The sequence below is a fragment of the Pezoporus flaviventris genome, unplaced genomic scaffold (assembly GCF_033815535.1).
Source record: "Pezoporus flaviventris isolate CSIRO_AGI_PZ_B2104156 unplaced genomic scaffold, CSIRO_AGI_Pfla_v1 ptg000007l, whole genome shotgun sequence".
Taxonomy (NCBI): domain Eukaryota; kingdom Metazoa; phylum Chordata; class Aves; order Psittaciformes; family Psittacidae; genus Pezoporus; species Pezoporus flaviventris.
This window is the reverse complement of record NW_026892555.1, coordinates 45,732,907-45,752,202: the sequence shown is the minus strand read 5'-3', so window position 1 is coordinate 45,752,202 and position 19,296 is coordinate 45,732,907. Positions and strand designations below refer to the sequence as shown.

Sequence of the window (19,296 nt, the reverse complement as noted above, 5' to 3'; positions counted from 1 at the left end):
GGCACGGGAGCAGGCGCGGCGCGGTACGCTGGGCCCCAGCCGCCTCAGGAGGGGCGCGGCGGCTGCTGCTCCTGCCCGGCAGCTGTGGGACCCCTCTGTACGCCGGGAGGATGGATGTCCACCCCGTTCCCCCTACTCCGTTACTTTGTTCCCCGCACTCACTGCGGGGCCGAGATCCCATCCTCCTGCCGGCCGAGTGGATACCGGACAGCCTCCCCATCTCCTCTCGTCCTCCGGCACCTGCCCTCCCAGGAGCTTTAGGGAAACCCGTGTTTCCTCAGCAGCGGCGACGCCGCCGCCACCCCTCCCGCCCCGGGGACCCCCTATCTCCTTCATCCGGCCGTGAGCTCAGCTTCCGCGCCGGGGCTGACCCCGAGCAGGTGGCTCCGAGCGATCGGTCACAAGCCACCCCGGCTGCAGGGGTCGGGAAGGCTGCCGCCTTCCCGGACTCCCTCCCCGAGATCCCCACCTCAGCGGCGGGAGCCCCCTTTTACACTCCTCTCTTCCCCCGGCTCTCCCGCCTTCCCCGGGCATCGGTGCCCGCAAGGGAACAAAGAGACGCAGCCCGGCCCCGCTCCCCGCCGGCGGTGCTTACCTGCTGTAGGGCCGCCAGCAGCATCAGCGCCAGCGGCGGCAGGATCCGCGGCGGCGTTCCCGCTACTCGGCACATGGAGACGAGGAGGGGCGGCGGCAGGGCGGCCCCCAGCAGTTCCGGAGCGCGGCTAGAGCCTGCGGAGCGGGGCGAGGGGAGCAGCGGGGAGGGTCGGGCAGCGGTAGCTGCCGGGAGCTGCGGACGGCGTGTGCCCCGCCTGCCGGAGCCGGCTGCCGCTCTAGCTCATGGGCAGCGATGCAGCGGGGGAAGACAGAGACGGAGAGAGCGAGGGAAGGAGGATGGGTGAAAGTCGGCCCTGGGTCAGGCTGCTTTTCTCTCTGCCAAGCCCTCTCCGCGATGCAGAGAGTGGGCAGGGAGGAGTAAGATGAGGATGGGTGAACAAAAGGCTGGGAGATAAGAAAGAAGTAGTCGCTGCTTCTGCTGCGAGGCCGGTGCAGCGGCTCCCCTCAGCTGTCTGCCTTCCCCACGCGTGAATCAGTGCCCGCCTCGCTCCTCCCGCCGGTGCCCCCCAGCGAGCTCGGGCAGGCGGCTCCTCTCAGCGCCTCAGCCCGGGCACGCCAGCACCGCCGCTGCGCCGGCCCCAGCCCTGCTGCATGCTCGCCCCGCACTTTCTCTCTCCCTCTTTCTTCTCCTCCCTCCACCCCTCCCCCTGCAGGCAAAACCCTCCGCTGAAGCACAATGATAACAATACCCCAGCAGCCTCTGCCTGCCGTGCGCCTAGTGTACGCGCTCGCACGGTGCCTGCCCGCTGCTGGCAGCTCCCCCTCCGCCTCCCGTCGCTCCCTGCCGGCCGCACGGCCAATGGGAAGGGAACGGCAGGGCGAGTGCTGGGGATCGGCGCTGCCCGCGAACAGTAGTGTCCCTGCTGGCTTCCCTGCGAGCCGGCTCTGGGGGATAAATTCCAAATTCCAACCCACCAACTTGGTGTGAAGCAATTGTTTGGGGGGCAAGGAGAGAACTTGCTGGGGATGGAAGGAATGAAGGACAGAGGGATTGCCCCTTCCCCACCGCGCTCGGTAGGGGCCGGCCGGTGCAACGAGAAGCTGCGGAGGGTGGGGGCAGCGGTGCCCATACCGGGGGCTGCGGGGTGCCCCTGCACGGCACCCCGGTGCTGGCGGCTCGGCAAAGTTTCTCTCAGCTGTTACTGCTTAGCGGGTTAACTCCCACAGCCCTTCAGTTTTTATTCCCCCCTCCTTTTTTTTTCCAAGCTACCTGCTGAATTTTATCCGCAAATGTTTTCAGCAGTTTGGCTGGGGCTGCGGTCCGTGGGTCCAAAAAAATCTCAGCGCGCCTAACGGAACTGGGGAGTGTTGCTGAGCAGAACAGTTACAGAAGCAACTATCAGTGCTGGGTCATTTGCAGAGCTGGCAAATATTTCCTCTCGCCCACAAGTCATTCGGTGAAGTTGTTTTTGTGTCCACACCTCAAAGCTCCCATCCTGGGACATAGTAAAGCAAAAATTTGTAGGCATTGGCCCCTAGACAATCTCATGAAATGTTGATTCAAAACGGTGCGTTATTATTTTAAAGCATCTTACATTTGAAAGTGCAAGAAAAATACCTTTTTTTTTTTTTCCTGCTTAAGAAAATAATGCAAAACGCCATGCTCGTGTTTTGAAAGGAAACAGCGGATTTGCTTTTATATTTTATCGGGGAAAGGCGGGGTAAGTACATGTTCGCACGATGCTGATTTCATTAGCTTCGAAATTGAAAATACTGGTCGCTTGAGAGCTGCGATGCAGCTGTTTGTTCAAGTCGGGGGAGAGCAAATAGCGGCGGCGGAGATGCGCGACCACTAGGACCAGGATCGCGCATCCCACCGCCTCCGTGGAGCAGGACAGGGCAGGACAGAACAGAACAGGCTGCGAGCAGGGTGGGCGCCTCCTGCAAGCCTTAAAAGCCAGATGAGACCCAGCCGAGGACAGGCAGCTCCAGCTAGAAAAGCAGCCCCCCACGCATCCCCCCCACTCCTTCCCACACCCGCTTTAAAGCTGAAGCCTATGAAACTGTACTGAAGCCAGTTGTGAAGAACAATAAATGAGGGAAACAAGGTGTGCTAATGAGTTTCTGGATTAAAATTTAGCCTAGGAGGAAAAAAAAATAGACTGAGGGAAAGTAAGTAAGGGCACAGCTGATGTTTATATCCTGTTACAAGGAAGAGTTTGCACCTGACAGAGCATGTGTTCAGTCTCTTTAGCAATTCTAATGCCGTTGCGTGGATTTGCTTATGAAATGGTGACTTTTCCTGAGTAAAAGATTCCTGTTTGCATTTTCAGGTAGGCAGACATAATATTAAAATTTACTTACGATTATACTGCAGCATTTATTCACTCTTACAAGTGTTCTGCAAAATGCGAAGCACACAATATAAACAACTCCAGAAGCCAACTGTCCAATGAGAGTAATTACCTATCATCTAAATGGGCCTGGCTCCTCATATCCCTCAACTCATCCATCCCTAAAGGCCTGAAAAAAAATAAAAAGCTCTGCAGCATATCTGGAAGGTTACCAGATCTGAGCTCTGGCTGATGCTTCTTACAGTTCTGCTGCTGCCTTTAAATTTACTTAGCAGAAATAGTAACACTGGCAGAAAAATTGCTCTTGCCAACATGATTTTACTGAGTCTTTTAGCTTTGAACAAGGTTCTGTCAAGCAGTTGGCTTCCCTTGTTTACATGGTTGTAACTAAAAGTTTCCTCCAGCTTACAGAGTTTCCTAGTTCTAGGTACTGTGATGAAGAGGAGCTAAGAGAGCAGGGGTGGGTTATACCTTTTGAGATATAATTTGCACTGTATCTTGTTGTGGGTGAGAGGCGTACATGTGGGAGAGCAGAGGAGAAACTTGTACATTGCTTCCAGACATGGATGATTCCTCAGGGCTTATGCTATTCATCTGTAGCTTAAGCCCAAGAAAACAGCATGCATTTTTTATTTTTTTTCTTTTATTCCCCCCCCGAAATATTCTATCATTAAGTAGGCATAGGTGGAGATTCAGTGGTAGAACTGCTACTAGATTGAGATTGCCAACCCTTTTCATGTGTATCATGCAAAAGACAGCAAACAGTGTCAATTCCTGGCCAAGATTTGAACAAGTGATTTAGAACTCAAAGGATTTATCTCATAACTCGGCTACAGATTGCATTTATGAGTGTGTTTTAAGTAGTATAAAAATAATGAACACAGTTCTTGTTCAACCTAGGAGATCTCAAAGGCTTCCAGGAAAAACCTTGTTAAAATTCCATGATTAAGTTGAGGAGAGGATTAGGGTAATTCCCATGTTAGTCATGGAGTTGAACCTCTCTTTCAACTTGTTCAAATTAATTTTCATTTCTCGGGTTCATGAAAATTCTGTAAAAAATGAATGTTTTCAATTTGGAACATGCTAGATTGCTCATGGCTTCAAATATTTTGGAGAAAAAAAAACAAAAAACAAAAAACAAAACACCACCTTTTCCCTTGTGGGTCTATCCTTATATTTAATTTGCCTGGTACTGCTATGACTACTCTCCTCAATTCAAATTATGCAAATTAAGCACCTTACTGACAGTTTAGACCTTGATCTGACAAACATTTATACACATGATCTCGGCAAATGGAGTCACACTGCACAAGGCATACCATTGTTGGTATGTCTATGTATTTACAATATAGAAGGAGACATGTACCAAGCAATAGTACTAAAGGCATACTAGTTTACCCTGTTTCCTTGTATTCTTTATTACATATGAAGAAACATATCTGCTAACACAACAAAACAAAACCAACCAAGAAACACCTAATTAAAGGGTCTGAGGGCATTCAATACTTATTATTGAGTTTTATCACAATAGCGGAAAAAGCAGTGGTTGTTTCTTACTATGCCATGAAGGCTGCACACCCTGTCTGCTAACCCAGATTCCTTGGGATATTCCTTTAACATATAGAAGAGGAATTACCACTAAAAAAAATAAAAATCCAACTTTTTAACACAGTGAGTTTTAACTTGGTCTCTGAGGACCCACTGAGACCCCAGACTTACTTTGTGTAGTTTGTGACAGGCAATAGGGAAAAAACAAATATGTATATTCTATATAGCAATTTCACATATGTAGAATTCCTGGGGTAAGGGAAATTTCTCTGAATTGTAAGTTTTTTAGTCACTGCCAACACATGAAAATGATTGTTTTAGGAAACAGATACTCACGATGGCCAGGAAGAATGCAGTTTTATGTAGCTGGGAAAGAAAAACTGAGTGGAACAGGTACCAAACCAGCTTAAATACTTTAAGAATTGAGATAATTAAAACTTTATTAGTGCTGCTGTCTAATTCAGTAAAATGAGTGTAACCCTTTGAATCATCTGGTCTGAGCATTTTTTCTAAAATAGTTTTTCATATTGGTCACCTAAGTGAACTAAAAACCCTGTAAGTTCTAATTGTCCTTTTATTTGGGGAAATTACCGGGGGGGGGGGGGGGGGGAGGGTAGTCTTAGCAGTAAGTAATATTTACTTGACTATATCTTGTAATTTGTTAGAGAACTTAACCAAGTTATCCTCATGGGCTTTTCTGGCACTATTGTTACCTAATGTGCATAGCTCTGCATATTTATTCATCCTGTTTTTCACATCAAAAAAATGCAAGGCATGGAAAGGTAACTACAGCTGCAGCAGTTAGTGGGCTGTTCTGCTCAACTTTGAAAATCAGATGGGTTGCGATGGAAGAATGTTGTACAGAGCAGTTCTGGTTTTGTTTTAACAGTCCCTCTGCAACATCAGTCTTTCTCTATTGCTATGTGTGTATGTATACATATATATGATTTGTTGGAAAAGGGTTTTTTCCTTTTCCTGAGAGCTAAATCCTATCTGTCACCACAGTTATATTTCTGTTAATTGCTAGCAACTTTTGCGAAGGATTTCTCTATGGAGATGAAGCTGAGCATATGTAATCCAGATGTGATACAATATATTTGTATATTGTATAATTTGCTTTACGTCTATACCCTTGGTGTGATGATTTGGGTGTCAACATAAGCAAGCTTAGTGCTTGTAATTCATTCTCCCAGGGATCTCATTCAGCATCATTGCCCAGTGCCAGCAAGCTGTTTGGCCTGCAGAGTTCCTATTGAATATCAAGATAGAGAAGATGACCTTCTGATCAGCTTAGCATCTCTATTCAGCCAGATATCTTCAAACAACAAATAAAAAAAAACAAGGCCTTAATCATATGATGTGATAAAGGGTTGAAAGCATGACAACTTGTAACAAGGGCCTATGTTGATTTCTAATCACCACAGAAGAAAGTTTTACAGTTTCATAGAACTGCTTCCTATGGAATAGGCCATTAGCAAGAGATAGACTTGCCTCTTAAAAAATCTAGCTTCATTAAATTTTAACTATTATTTTAAATTTGCTGATAATTCTCTTATTTGAAGAGATATTTTTATAGTATTTTTATATATTTATATTATAAAGAGTAATTTTATTTGACTGGCTTTCCAGCGAAACCAAGTAATCATTTTATTGTTTTGGGATCAAAGTCTCACTTTTTTCTGACTCCTGCAGTCAGCAGAGTGCCCTACTCCCTCTTTATCCATAGCCAGAATTCACTGGCAGGAGTCAACCTTTTGGCTTCTATGAAAATATATGTATGTAATACCAATAAAGAAACACTGTAAATTTCAGAAGATCTGCCTTACTACTCCTGACGTCTAGGTAGCAAAAAATTCAGAAGCCCCAACTCTAATTTTTTATAAAAAAATAAAAAAAGTAAAATAACTATACATAAACAAAATAATAAATATAAATAGTAAACCAGCATAGAGCTGTCAGGTGGATTGCCACTTTCATTATTAAACAATTTTTAACACCTATAGTTAGATTTGCCTAATATTTTCTATCTCCAAGTCTTGTTTTCATTTAGTGTAATATTTTCTTTTTTTTTTTAGTGAGCAAGATTGAATTCTCTGGTCTGGTTGGCTGTTTCAAGCCAAGCGCTTTTTGAAAACTTGAGAAAAATCCTTTGTCCTTTTTGAAGAAGGAGATCAAGGAAAATACGTCATTTTATTTTTGTTACCAAATTCTTACCGCCATCTCACTGAGGGATTTTACTCCAGGCTCTCGAGCACAGACTTTTAACTATGGGAGGGGCATGATTCTTATGTTGAGGTTTTGCCTTTTCCAAGAGCTGTTAAAGTTGCCCAAAACCTGGCATTGTTACAAATCTGAAAATTATGATGTTATAGTTCAGAAGAGTTTCACAGCTATATCCCCTGACAGATCTGTCTACATCTAATATACCTCTTATTCCCCCAACAACTGCTGTGTTGCAACAATTCTACAAACAAGCCATCTTTGCAGAACAAGCCCATGTCCCCTATTTGGAGACTGGAGGAGCTGCCCTGGAGTTACCAATACTTTCTGTTGCATTAAGCACCAGAGAGGTGGTAGAGACTGTTTTCATGAGTTCATTGCTCCCCTCAAAAGGCCCCAACAGCATGGAGGAGGAGCTGAGTCTGACCGATGTATCAAAGGGTAAGCTGAAGGAAATGGTTGAGGCAATAGCTGCCTCTCTTGGGTGCAATACTGGGGGAAAAAAATAGTAGTGCTATAAGATTTCCTCACAAAACAACAGAAATATACAGCTTCCTCCAATGAAGAAACTGTTGTCAATATAAAATGTAGTTATACTTCAGAGATACCCTCCTTTGTTATGGATTATAATACTGATGATTATGTTTTGTATAGGAAACATGAAGGTAGAATGTAATATGGCCCAGTATGACAAATAATTGGTATGCTGTTTATACCCTTTTCTGCTTCAAGGAGAGAAAACTCAATCCCCAAAATTGCAGATTAAAATAAACATATTACATGGTTGTTTCCAGGGATTCAAGAAGTTTAGAGCTTTTAAAAAGTTAGGAAATTGTATTCAAACATCTGAAAAATTGTTTTTATTGACAGATTAATAAAAGCAGTGTTCTTATTAAAAGCATTTACAATATGTCTGCAGAAAGTCAGTCCACGTGAAAATTTGACACAGAGTGTAGCCATGCAGAAATATTTTACGTACTTTCAGAAAAATCTTATAATTAAAAAACCTCTTCCCTGTTTTTGATTCATTTTTACGTTAGTAAGACTTCAAAATGGCATTCTTCTCCGAAGTGACATTTTGGAGGTCTTTTTTGCAGTAATGCAAGCCCAAAATATCTCTCTGAATGCTATCTGAATTTGCACAACTGGATCATTAACCTGAACTTTAGGAATCTAAACATTTATTCATAAAGGAACAATATTGGTTATGTAAGGCCCTGGCAGCCTGGAGACTTGGGGTTTTATCCTTGTAGTGCTTAGGTACATCCTGCAGAAAGTTTTGTCTCTGAGCAGGTCTGTGTTCAAACCTAAGGTCTTCAGATAAACAAACAAAATCGCTTTTTTTTCCTGTGGCCCTGTGGTCTGCTACTGTTAAGAACTGCCCACCTTGTGTCTTCCGAAGAGGTCTCCATCCCCAGAGCTGAGGGGAGCACATAGTTGTATCCCCCTTCACCAGTTTGCAGTCCACGGTGTTAATTCAAGCTCATCACCAGTGTGAGCTAAACAGCTGAGCAGTGCCCCCAGGTAGCTACCAGGCTGTGGATTAAAAAATCATGGTAACTGAGGCCAAGGAGCAGGACAGTTCTTTGGATTAAGGTGTTAACAACCGTCATGGCAAAATGAGCAAGAGCTCCTTTGTCAAAGCCCTAAATCTACGTCATTCCTCCTTATAAACCCCACTCTGCTATTTTTGACCTTAGGGTCTATGTGAGTTGCTGAGTGCTTGTCACATTTGAAAGTTTGTCCATTCCCCTCCTCCCCCAGCCCCCTCCCCCCAGAATCTTAACAGAAATATTCTGGAGTTGAAATTAAGGATTTTTTTTTTTTTCCTGAAATCACAGACCCAGATTTGTTTCTGTGTTAAAGAGCACAATTCAGTACATGTGCAGATTCTGAAAATAACTAACTGAAAAAATCTAGGACTTCAGGTCTTTGGCTTTAAAATAAAATCTCTCGCTTTTTCTCCGCTGCGAATGGATCACATCCACTGGTTTTTATATTTTTCAAAGTCAGAAGGGACCATTTTAATCATTTATTTTGACCTCATCAAAACACAGGCTTAAGAATATTACCTAGTAATTTTCCTAACAAGGCCAAGAACTTGTCTGGAGCAAGGGGATGTTTTTGAGGCAGGCATGGAAGATTGACTTAGAGTGACAGTCTTGTTGCAGCCACATTTTCCCAATGAATAAGGTTCTTCCATGGAAAGTCTTACTTCACAAGTCAGGGACAGGCACTTTTTTCACCTAGGCCTTTCTCTGAACCACTTTGGAAAGGATGCAATATCAGCTGCTCCTATAACCTCATCTGTTTACAGTTCCGAGCCACAGGCAGCAGCAGGGAGCACAGCATGGGCTAAACACCCAAGTACTCACTTTGATTTGCAGAAGGATTTTGCATCCAGCTCTGAGCTTTGTGCTGTTGGTACCTTTTGGTCTGATGGTGCTGCGGTATCTACATTGCACCACAGTTATTGCACAGCAGGAATAGGTTTTGGAGAAAAACAAATACTGAAAATGCTACAGGATTTGCAGTCAGGCTTTCTTTGTGCGTGCTTGTGATTTACCTTAAAGTTGTTAGATTGGAAATGTTAAATAGCCTAGATTAAATGAACAAAAGTATGTAGGATGACCTTTGATGTACTGTTGCTTATAAAACACTGCTGAAGTAGTTGCTGCTTGAACTAGATTTGTTTCTCTTTTTCTAAATAATCCAATTTTTATTTAAAAATGACTGGTGATGGAGAGTGTAATGTCGCCTGAACTAAGTTGTTCCAGTGGACAGTTACCCTTCTTAAAAATGTCTGTGTTATAAGTAGGCATTTATCTAACTTGTCTAATTTCCAAGCATTCACTCTTGTTACTTCTTTCAGCAATAAGCTGAACAGTTGCTTTTTCATATGTCTGTTCCCTGTATTGGAACTACAGACCAGTTACCTTTGATAAATCAAAGCTTTTCCTCATTAAGCTAACTAAATCAAAGTCCTTGAGTATTTCATTAAAACACATAGTTCCCAATCATTTAATAAATGTTCCAATTCTTCACTGACCCCCTAATTTTTAACATGCTGCTTGAAATATTGGTATTAGAACCACACACTGTATTTCACCAGCAGCTGTAGTCATTTGAAAAACAGAATACATGTACCAGCTTCCTACTCAATGTTCTGGTGATCACATAAACCCTTTCCTCACGCTATTGCTTTGGTTATCAGACAACTCCCCAGTCAGAACCATGGTTTCCCAAAATAGTATTCCTCACTCTGAAACACACCCATCAGTATTTGTTCCCAGGCATCTGGCTTTTCCAGGAAGAACCCTCATTTTCCTTTGTGCTGAATCTTTTGTAAATACATTCTTTGCAGCTCCACTTCTGGCAGTCTTCCACTTCCATCCCACGCTCATCACTTTACATCTCTCTGTATTCTCTCCTCACACAGATTTGGAGTCATCATGACCAGATTGCTTCTACAAATAAATGCCCTTGGGAAGCCAGGAGTGCCCCACTCACTGCTAAGTAATAGCAAGTTTCTGTATCCATTAAAGCAGCCATGTCCCCTTTGATTCTGCCTGAACGTGTCCCAAGCTTCTGAAGAGAAGCATGTGTAATCCCACCTGGAGATGAGTCAGTAAGTTGTAAACACATATGAGCTTCTCAGAACTAATGAAGAATTCCTTTCTAATCTGGGTCTCATGTCAATGGCTAGTAAGTGGCAACAGAGTACCTGAAGGAGTACCTGAGGACCAAAAGAGGACTGATGGTATTGGACATGCCACAGTTGTGAAGAGCTGGATCGTGGTTGCATCAAGCCAAAGAATTATGTAGTGTTTAGTTGTCCATAAAAAACACAAATTATATGATCAATAGCTGTAATTTAACATTGTCTGCACTAAATGCCAGGCCTTGGGTTGTCTTGGAGTTTTGTCCATACATACTACTCTGCCTTACTCTTCCTTCCTGGTGCTGTTACCTCCCTGGAGTCAGGGTGCTATATAAACTCCATTAACTTCAGCCTGAACCGGATGACTCTGGTGAGCAACATTTAAGTTTTGGAAAGGGTTCATTTTTTTCAGTGTCTTCTGCACATTTTGCATACACATACATATCATGACTAAGCCCCCTCAAATCACAGTATGGCTCTTTTTGAGGAGTGGAGTGAAATGAAAATCTGGCACTTATTGCTGCTGAAGACAGTATTTTCATAGAATTATAGAATCATTTAGGTTGCAAAAAGGACTTAAAGATCAATGAGTCCAACTGTAAACCTGACACTGCCAAGTCTACCACTAAACCATGTCCCTAAGTGCTTATTAAATACCTCCAGGGGTAGTGACTCAACCACTTCCTCTGCAGCCTGTTGCAATGCTTGACAACCTTCTCAGTGAAGAACTTTTTTCTAATATCCAGTCTAAACTTCCCTTGGCAATACAGGAGACCATTTCCTCTTGTCCTGTTCCTTTTTCCCTGGCAGAAGAGACCAATGCCCACCTCTCTACAATCTCCTTTCAGGTAGTTGCAGAGAGTGATAAGGTCTCCCCTGAGCCTCCTTTTCTCCAGGCTAAACAACCCCAGTTTCCTCAGTCAAGCCTCATCACACTTGTGCTCTAGACCATTCACCAGTTTTGTTGCCCTTCTCTGGACCCGCTCCAGCACCTCAATGTCTTACTTGTAGTAAAGGGCCCAAAGCTGAACATAATGTTGCATGTGCAGCCTCAGCAGTGCCAAGTTCAGAGAGACAATCACTTCCCTGGTCCTGCTGGCCATACTAGTTATTATATAGGCCAGGATGCTGTTGGCCTTCTTGGCCACGCTGCTGGTGCCCACAGTTGGGCACACTGCTGGTTCTTATTCAGCTGGTTATTGATCAACACCCCAGGTTCTTCTTTGCCAGTCATCTTTCCAGCTACTCTTCCCCAAGCCTGTAGTGTTTCATGGGGTTGCTGTGACCCCAGTGCGGGACCCAGCACTGAGCCTTGTGGAACCTCATACAGTTGGCTTCAGCCCATCTATCCACCCTGTCCAGATCCTTCTGTAGACCCTTCCTACCCTCAAGCAGATCAACACTTCTGCCCAGTGTGTTTTTTTCTGCAAACTTCCTGAGGGTGTACTTGATCCCCTCATCCAGATCATTGGTAAAGATACTAAATAGAACTGGCCCCAATCCTGACCCCTGGGCAGCACTACTTGTGGCTAGTTGCCATCTGGGTTGAACTCCATGCACCATCATTCTTTGTTCCTGGCCATCTAGCCAGTTTTTTACCAAGTGAAGAGTATGCCTGTCCAAGCCATGAGCAGCCAGTTCCTCCAGGAGAATGCTGTGGGAAATGGTGTCAAAGGCTTTACAAAGGTCTAGGCAGACAGTATCCACAGCCTTTCCCTCATCCACTAAGTGGTTCACTGTGTAATAGAAGGAGATCAGGTTAGTCAAGCAGGATCTGCTTTTCATAAAAGCTGACTAGGTCTGATCACCTGGTTGTCCTGTATGTGCCCGGTGATGGCACTCAAAATGATCTTCTCCATACCCTTTCCTGGTACTGAGGTCAGACTGACAGGCCTGTAGATCCCTGGATCCTCCTTCCTGCCCTTCTTGTAGGTGGGTGTCACATTTGCTAACCTTTAGTCATTTGGGACCTCCCTGTTTAGCCAGGACTGCTGATAAATAATGGAAAGTCGTTCAGTGAGCACTTCAGGCTCAGTACCTTTGAATGAATCACAGTCCCATAGAACTGTGTATCCAAGTGGTCTAGCAGATCACTGACCATTTTCCTGTGGTTTATGGAGGCTTCATTCTGATCCCCATCCATGTCTTCCAGCTCAGGGGGCTGAGTACCTGGAGTGGAACTGATCTTACCATGAAACACTGAGGCAAGGGAGGCATTAAGTACCTCATCCTTTTCTTTGTCACTATGTTTCCCCTGTGTCCAATAAGGAATGGAGATTATCCTTAGTCCTTCTTTTGCTGCTAATGTATTTATAGAAACATTTTTTATTGTCTTTTAAAGTGGTAGCTAGATTAAATTCTAGTTGGGCTTTGGCCCTTCTAATTTCCTCCCTGCATAAACTCACAACATCCTTGTAGTCTTTTCTGAGTTGTCTGCCCCTTTTTCCAAAGGTCATAAGATCACCTTTTTTTCCCTGAATTCCAGCCAAAGTTCTCTATTCAGCCAGGCTGGTCTTCAGCTCGTCTTTCAGCACATGGGGACGACCCACTCCTGCACATTTAAGATTTCCTTATTGAAGAATGCCCAGCCTTCCTGGACTACTTTGCCATTCGGGACTGCGTCCCAGGGAGCTCTGCCAACCAGGCTGCTAAACAGGCCACTAAATAGGCCCATGTCTGCTCTCTGGAAGTCCAAGGTAGCAGTTCTGACCCCCCTCCTCACGTGTCCAAAAATTGAAAACTCCATCATTTCATGGTTGCTATGCTCAAGATGTCCTCCAACCATCACATCACCCACAAGTCCTTCTCTGTTCACAAACAACAGGTCCATCAGGGTGCTTTCCACAGTTGGCTCCCTCACCAGCTGTGTCAGGAAGTTATTTTCCACACACTTCAAGAACCTCCCAGACTTTTTCTTCTCTGCTGTATTTTATTTCCAGCAGACGTCTGGTAAGTTGAGGTATCACATGACAAAAATGTCTAACAATTGTGAGACTTCTCCCATTGTTTATAGAATATTTCATCTGCCTCTTCATGCTTGTTGAGTGATCTGTAGCAGACTCCCACTATGATATCTGCCTTGTCAGCTTTCCACCTGATTCTTACCCATAAGGACTCAACCCTTTATTCACCATCATTAAGGTCTAGACAACCAAAACACTCCCTAACATGCAGGACTACCCCACTGCCTCTCCATCTTGTATGAATGAATACAAGACTGCAAAAAGCATAATATCCGTTCACAGTATCTCCCCCAAAATGTCTTCACATTCCTGCAAGTGGCATATAATTTAGGAGGTGCTCATCTAAAAATAGTATCTAAATTTGTTTTCTTCCTGGAATCATATGTCCAATAAAGCCAAAGAATCCTGATTAAGCTAATTTGAACATGTCTCCTTCCTAACTGGTAAGTATTCCTTAAAAGAGGCTTATTATTGAATAGCTGTTTCCTTCAGTTAATTCCTGTGAGAACCTTTTAAAAGTTGCATGCTTCTAAGATCCACTCTCCTGGTCATCATTTTTCCTGAGGACAACAAGCAAATGGGATTTATATGTGCTCACGTGTCACTTCAGTATGAAGATGGGATATGGCTACAGCTCACACTCAGTCTTGGGGAATTTAAAGTGTGAGTTCTCCACTTTTCGTCTAAAAAGCTGACAAACCAGAACTTTAGAGGAAAAAATAAAACCAGCCAAACATGATGTTTTGCAAAGGAAGGATGCTTACTGTAAGTGGCAGCTCCAACACGAAAAATAGTGAAAGAATGTTGGCTCACGGTTTCACTAGTGCATTCTTTTTTTTTCCCTGCTACTGAGATTTTATAACATAAATGGCCAAAATCACATTACAGAGACAATTCAAACATCAGTAGAGATTTTTAAGGCATTCCAAACTGCTTGCCCTTAAACAGTTACTGCAGAATGCTATTAATTTTTTAGTGTATTTTATAAATATTTGTAGGTGTAATAAAAACCTGAAAGCTAAGGTGCACAGACTTCAAGCAAGAAACTCTCTTATGCCTGCTCAGTTAACTCGTATTTCCCTCTACCATGAAAAGACCATGATAAATAGATAGCACCCTTGTGCATCTTTTCAGTTTGCCTATTGGCTGTTTTGAGTAAGATCCTTCTATAACTCAGGAAAGTCTTGCCTCTGGGTAGCATCCACAAAAGAATAGGTTTGATAAATGCAGAATGCTATTAGCACCCATCTAATTGGTTTTCTTTTTCCTACTTATCTACCAAAGTTTAACATTGCTGGTCAAGCATCCAGCTACTGTCACAGAAGCTTTAAGTAGGAGAAGAGAATTTCAAATCTGTCTCAGCCTGTAAAGAGAAGCCAAAAGAAATCACAAGGCAAAATAGCAGCTGGAAATGGCTCCCCAAAAACTGTGGAGGAGGTGAGATAGGGGAAAAAGATTATTTTGTGTTGTTGACATTGTTATTATGAAGAGGGGGCACCAAGTGCCTGGGATATTTCTGTCATGCTACAGCTTGTGTAAGGGGGGTAGCTCTGCTCCACTGAACAGCAGACAGATCTCCACAGGAAGAGAAAGAATAAAAGATTTATTTGGGGGGGTATTGTATTTGCTCTAAGAGAGCTGTAAAGAGACAGCTGAGAGCAGATAGTTTCTTATGCTAGGACCAAAGGACCAAACTGGATCAAAAGGCTCTGGAAGGGGTCAAAATGAAGAAAATGAAAGGAAAAGTGATGACAGTGGACATCTTCAACAAAAACCTGAGCAGCATGTCCCCAAGGTCTGCTGCCTCATCACTGTAGAGAGTTCCCTTTCAAGCAATGGCTTCCCACAGGAATCATGTACTCCTTCTTTACTTCTGGTGGAATAAAACAGTCCTTTCCACAAATCCTTGGGTGAAATTCAGCATTCAACTATAAATGGTCCAAAAGCATTTTTTGTTTTCAGATTAAGCAAAATGAAGCCTAACTATTCTTTCTTCCACCTAAGGTACCCAGAGAAAGCACCATATGCTGGGGACCCAAAAATAAACCAGATATTCCCTACTGAGGTGTGAAATCTTAACACCATTAATATCCAGATTATCCATAGAGCAGATTTTCCTTTGGACACTGCTGGAAATGAGCCCCAGTTCTTGGCAACATTGATGTTTCCACGTTAATATTAGTGAACTTCCCTTAATAATTGATAGGCCTTGAAGCAACGTGAAAAAATATCTTGTCATGTAGATGAAGATTTTGGCTTGAAACCTTGCTGAAGGTTAGTCATGTACATCCTTCTACGAGTCCTAGTGGAATCAGGAATGCAGCCATGCAATGGAATTCATACATCTCTCTGAACAACCAGAGTTACCGTTATGACATAACAGCACTATTTCTTCCGCTACTTCTGATCTTTCCTATGATTGCTTTTCTGTGATCTGCTCAAATAGTTAGCTTAGGACAAGCAAGCAGTAGGTAAATGAACTTTCTGATGACAGTGAGATATGGAAACATCCATGCAGATACATAGGAAAGCAGCCTTTGTCATCTTGAAACTCTGCTGCTGCTGTTGAAGGCGTCACTGCTCTGGTCTTTGTCACTGCAACTGCCTTGTCTCAGTAGTGGAAGCCAACTTGAAAAAACTGCACCATGTTCTGTAGAATTATCTGCTCAACCTGTTACTCCTCTTCCATGAGCCAGGTGACCATAGACGTCTGAGGGTACACAATACTGCACAGTAATATCCATCTGGTATAAAATTCCAATTGCATAGGCACAGCCTATATGCACTGATCTGATTTACATTCACAGCATTAATCAAGATCCTTCAAGCATCCTGATAGCAGTTCAAAAATGGAAATGGCAGAAGGAGTGGATGTCAAAAAAGCAATGAGAGAGTTTTAATCTGAGTCACAGCCTGAAATTCCTCTCTTCAGGGACTTTCCTGCACTGTGAAAAAAATCCCACAACAACCCAGATATGGAAGATAGAAGTACTTGGGTTTGATATTCCTAAAGTGCCATCCTTAAACTGGTTCATCTTGTGTACCACTAATTATAGGTGCAGCCTCAGGAAGGTGTTAGTGAAGCATTTCTTCAGCTCATCTCACTCACTATTCTTTGTTCAAACCTGTACCAAAATGTATTTTAAAAGTACGGAGGAAGTCTCTTTTGTTGACTGCCATGGCTCTCCCCTAGCCCATTCTTGTCTAAAAACTGGTCAAAGACCAGAAGTACAAAATCAAGATTGAAATTAACCTCAATGCAACTTAGTGAGATCATTTAAGGAGTCAGAGTCGGCATGGTTTTACACCAATAAGGCATTATTACAAGGCAAAATCCCATTGAATAGAATTATGTCAGTGTTAAGTACAAAATAATGTGCATTATCCTAGCAATATGAAGTCATGATGGAGTACAGTGCCAATACATGTTAAGAACTCTGCACAATCTTAGGAAAAATTTAAATATTGCTGGTGTCAACTGAAGGACAGCATTAATTTTGTTCCTGTCATGCTGGGTCTGAAGAAAACTCCTATGCAAAATATTGAGTATAATTTCAATGAAAGATTTTGTTTGCTTAAAAGGAAATGAAATAATAATCATCCTGTTGCCATGAGGCACTCCACCTAGGTAATGATTCACCTGCATCCAAATTAAACTAGACTAAACAAAACAAAAGATTAAAGAAAACTCTTTTTGAAATACAATAAACCAAACCTATTTACTCTGTTTATATTACACAGGGTACTTGATGAATGAATCAGAAATATAATTCTGGCCGGCCAGTACATTCATCTGTTTACACAACCATCATAGGTTTTTAGATCTCTAGCCATCTAACAATCAGTTCTGATATTCTTTATTTGCAGAGAAGTGTACAGAAAAGACATGGAGATATCTCTTTAGTTCTTACAGAGCAAATAAATCTTAAAATGAGTTCCCAAACAAGCAAGACCATTTTATTTGTGTCCTTCTATATTCTAGTGTTAAACAGTATCTTTTCAAATGTCTTGCCAACAGTTCAAACACGGAACTGTCAAATCTACCCCTTTAATCACCTTAAAGCTGGGATAAAGGAGTCTGCACCTGCTTTATATCCTTGCCCTTATAGTCAAGGTTTTTCAACTGGTAATTTTCTATTATAAAAGCTTTAATTTTCCATAATTGTTAAATGAAGCATAGTATAGACTGGTTTTGGGTTGTGTTTTGTTTTGTTTTTTTTTTAAACAAACCAACAAACAAACAAACAAACAAAAACCCACAGAAATTTTAGACCCCCTAAAAATTACTTAATGGGATAACAATTTACTTTGACTTGCTGAAGAAGCTTACTGTTAGGATGAACTGGCTGATAAAATCCACAAGTCACTGGAAAAAAAGGAGCAGTGAATGTTTTGAGCACATACTACATGGTCACATTTGAAGCCTTCTTCTCCTTGGTGAAGCCCAAGCAATATTTGCTGCTAGGAGCGAGTCAGTTGACTTCAATTGTCTTTAAATTTGTCCCAGTCTGCCCATTCCTCTGGCTCATACTGCAGGGAATGAACAGTGTGCCCTCTCCTGTACTGAACTTTACCTACCCAGTCTGCTCCTTCAGTTGCCTTGTTCCTTTCTGTCCAAGATGAATCCTAATTCTTTAAATTCAGCTTCAGGTTAATTTCCATTGAACTCCATTGATGAACTTCTCTTAGATTCTGAGCAAATGTTGCATGAGGATCTGGCCACTATTTTTTTAAGCAAATGGAACCGAGGTGATTAGGGTTGGACAGCTGGCTGGTGTTGAAGTTCTTGTTTTAAAGATTCCTGTGGTTATTTTTTTTTAGTCAGTTTAGAAGTGACATATTGCTATAGGCAATCAATTTGTTTACAGGGGAAGATACAGAAAGTCTAATATTTATTATACAGCACTCCAGCCACTTACATGTGTATGAATTGTGTCCTGTACTCTATAAAAAAAGCACAATGTGAGACAATTTTCAAAGACTAACAATTCTGACAGTGTGTGTCCTTTTAACTGAAGACTTTTTTTCTTCAGATCTCTTCAGTAAGAGGATAACTTTTTTGAAATAACAAAGTTAATTGTAGCTAGCACTGAAATGATAAATAAAAGATTTGACTCTCTACAGGAGGCTATTTTTTCAACTGTTAAAAGGGGAGAGATCTGACAGAGTAATGGGATTAATTTTAAAAACATGCTCAGCCTTGGACATTGTGTCCAAAGGCAATGACATGATTACTACTGCATTTAAAGGAAATAAAAAATAATAATTTTAGAGAAAACACTGGAAATTCTAAGACAATGGACATTTGATTGGCTTTGAGGACTTAATAGACAATTCAGCTACCTTTCAAATTGACGGCTGACATGCCAAAGGGTACATTTTAAATTAGTTGTCTGGATTTCACAATCGCAGCTAGTACAAACTTTATTGGAAATCACACTGATAATAACTTTGGTAACAAGCCTAAGTTTTCTTGAGCCTATTGTTTTAGGTACCACCAACTTTGCCTGTCAAGCAATATGGGCAAGGAATACTCAGACAGCTTTCCTATGCTGATTAAAAAGGAAAAGTTACTCATGTTTTGAAGGATTTTCTTTGAAAGTGGGATCCTAAAAAGGATCTTTTCAAACAATGTAAAAGAATATTTTGTCACATGAACACACTGCAAAGAAGCATTTGCATGTTCACACACTGAAGCAGGGTAGAGATATTATAAGAAGCTATTTTGAATTTCCTGACCTTCATAGAACTGAAGTTTCAACTTTAATCAGTGCTAACATTTCTCTTTCCTCCCTCCCCTTTTCACAATACAATTAGATTTTATTCAAATATTGTAGTGTGGGTTGTAAAGTACCGGAGAATTGAAATGGCAAGTCTCCAGGATCTGACTGTGCTAAGGGAAGAGATAAATTATGTTTCTTGAAGGAGTGAACGATTGCTTCATGTGTAAAACCTCTCTGCTATTAGGAATGAAAAACAAACACTTGGATTTTGC

General features: G+C 42.3%; 1 protein-coding gene across 1 annotated transcript in view; it reads right to left on the bottom strand.

The window, feature by feature from the left end:
* The window catches only part of CDH2 (cadherin 2), a 117,816-nt gene extending 116,480 nt beyond the window's left edge, over window positions 1-1,336 (bottom strand). The window contains exon 1 of the mRNA XM_061448602.1: window positions 596-1,336. Within this exon, the coding sequence (XP_061304586.1) occupies window positions 596-670 (75 nt within the window). The 5' untranslated portion in view covers window positions 671-1,336. The remainder of the gene's footprint in view (window positions 1-595) is intronic.
* Window positions 1,337-19,296: the final 17,960 nt, after the last annotated feature.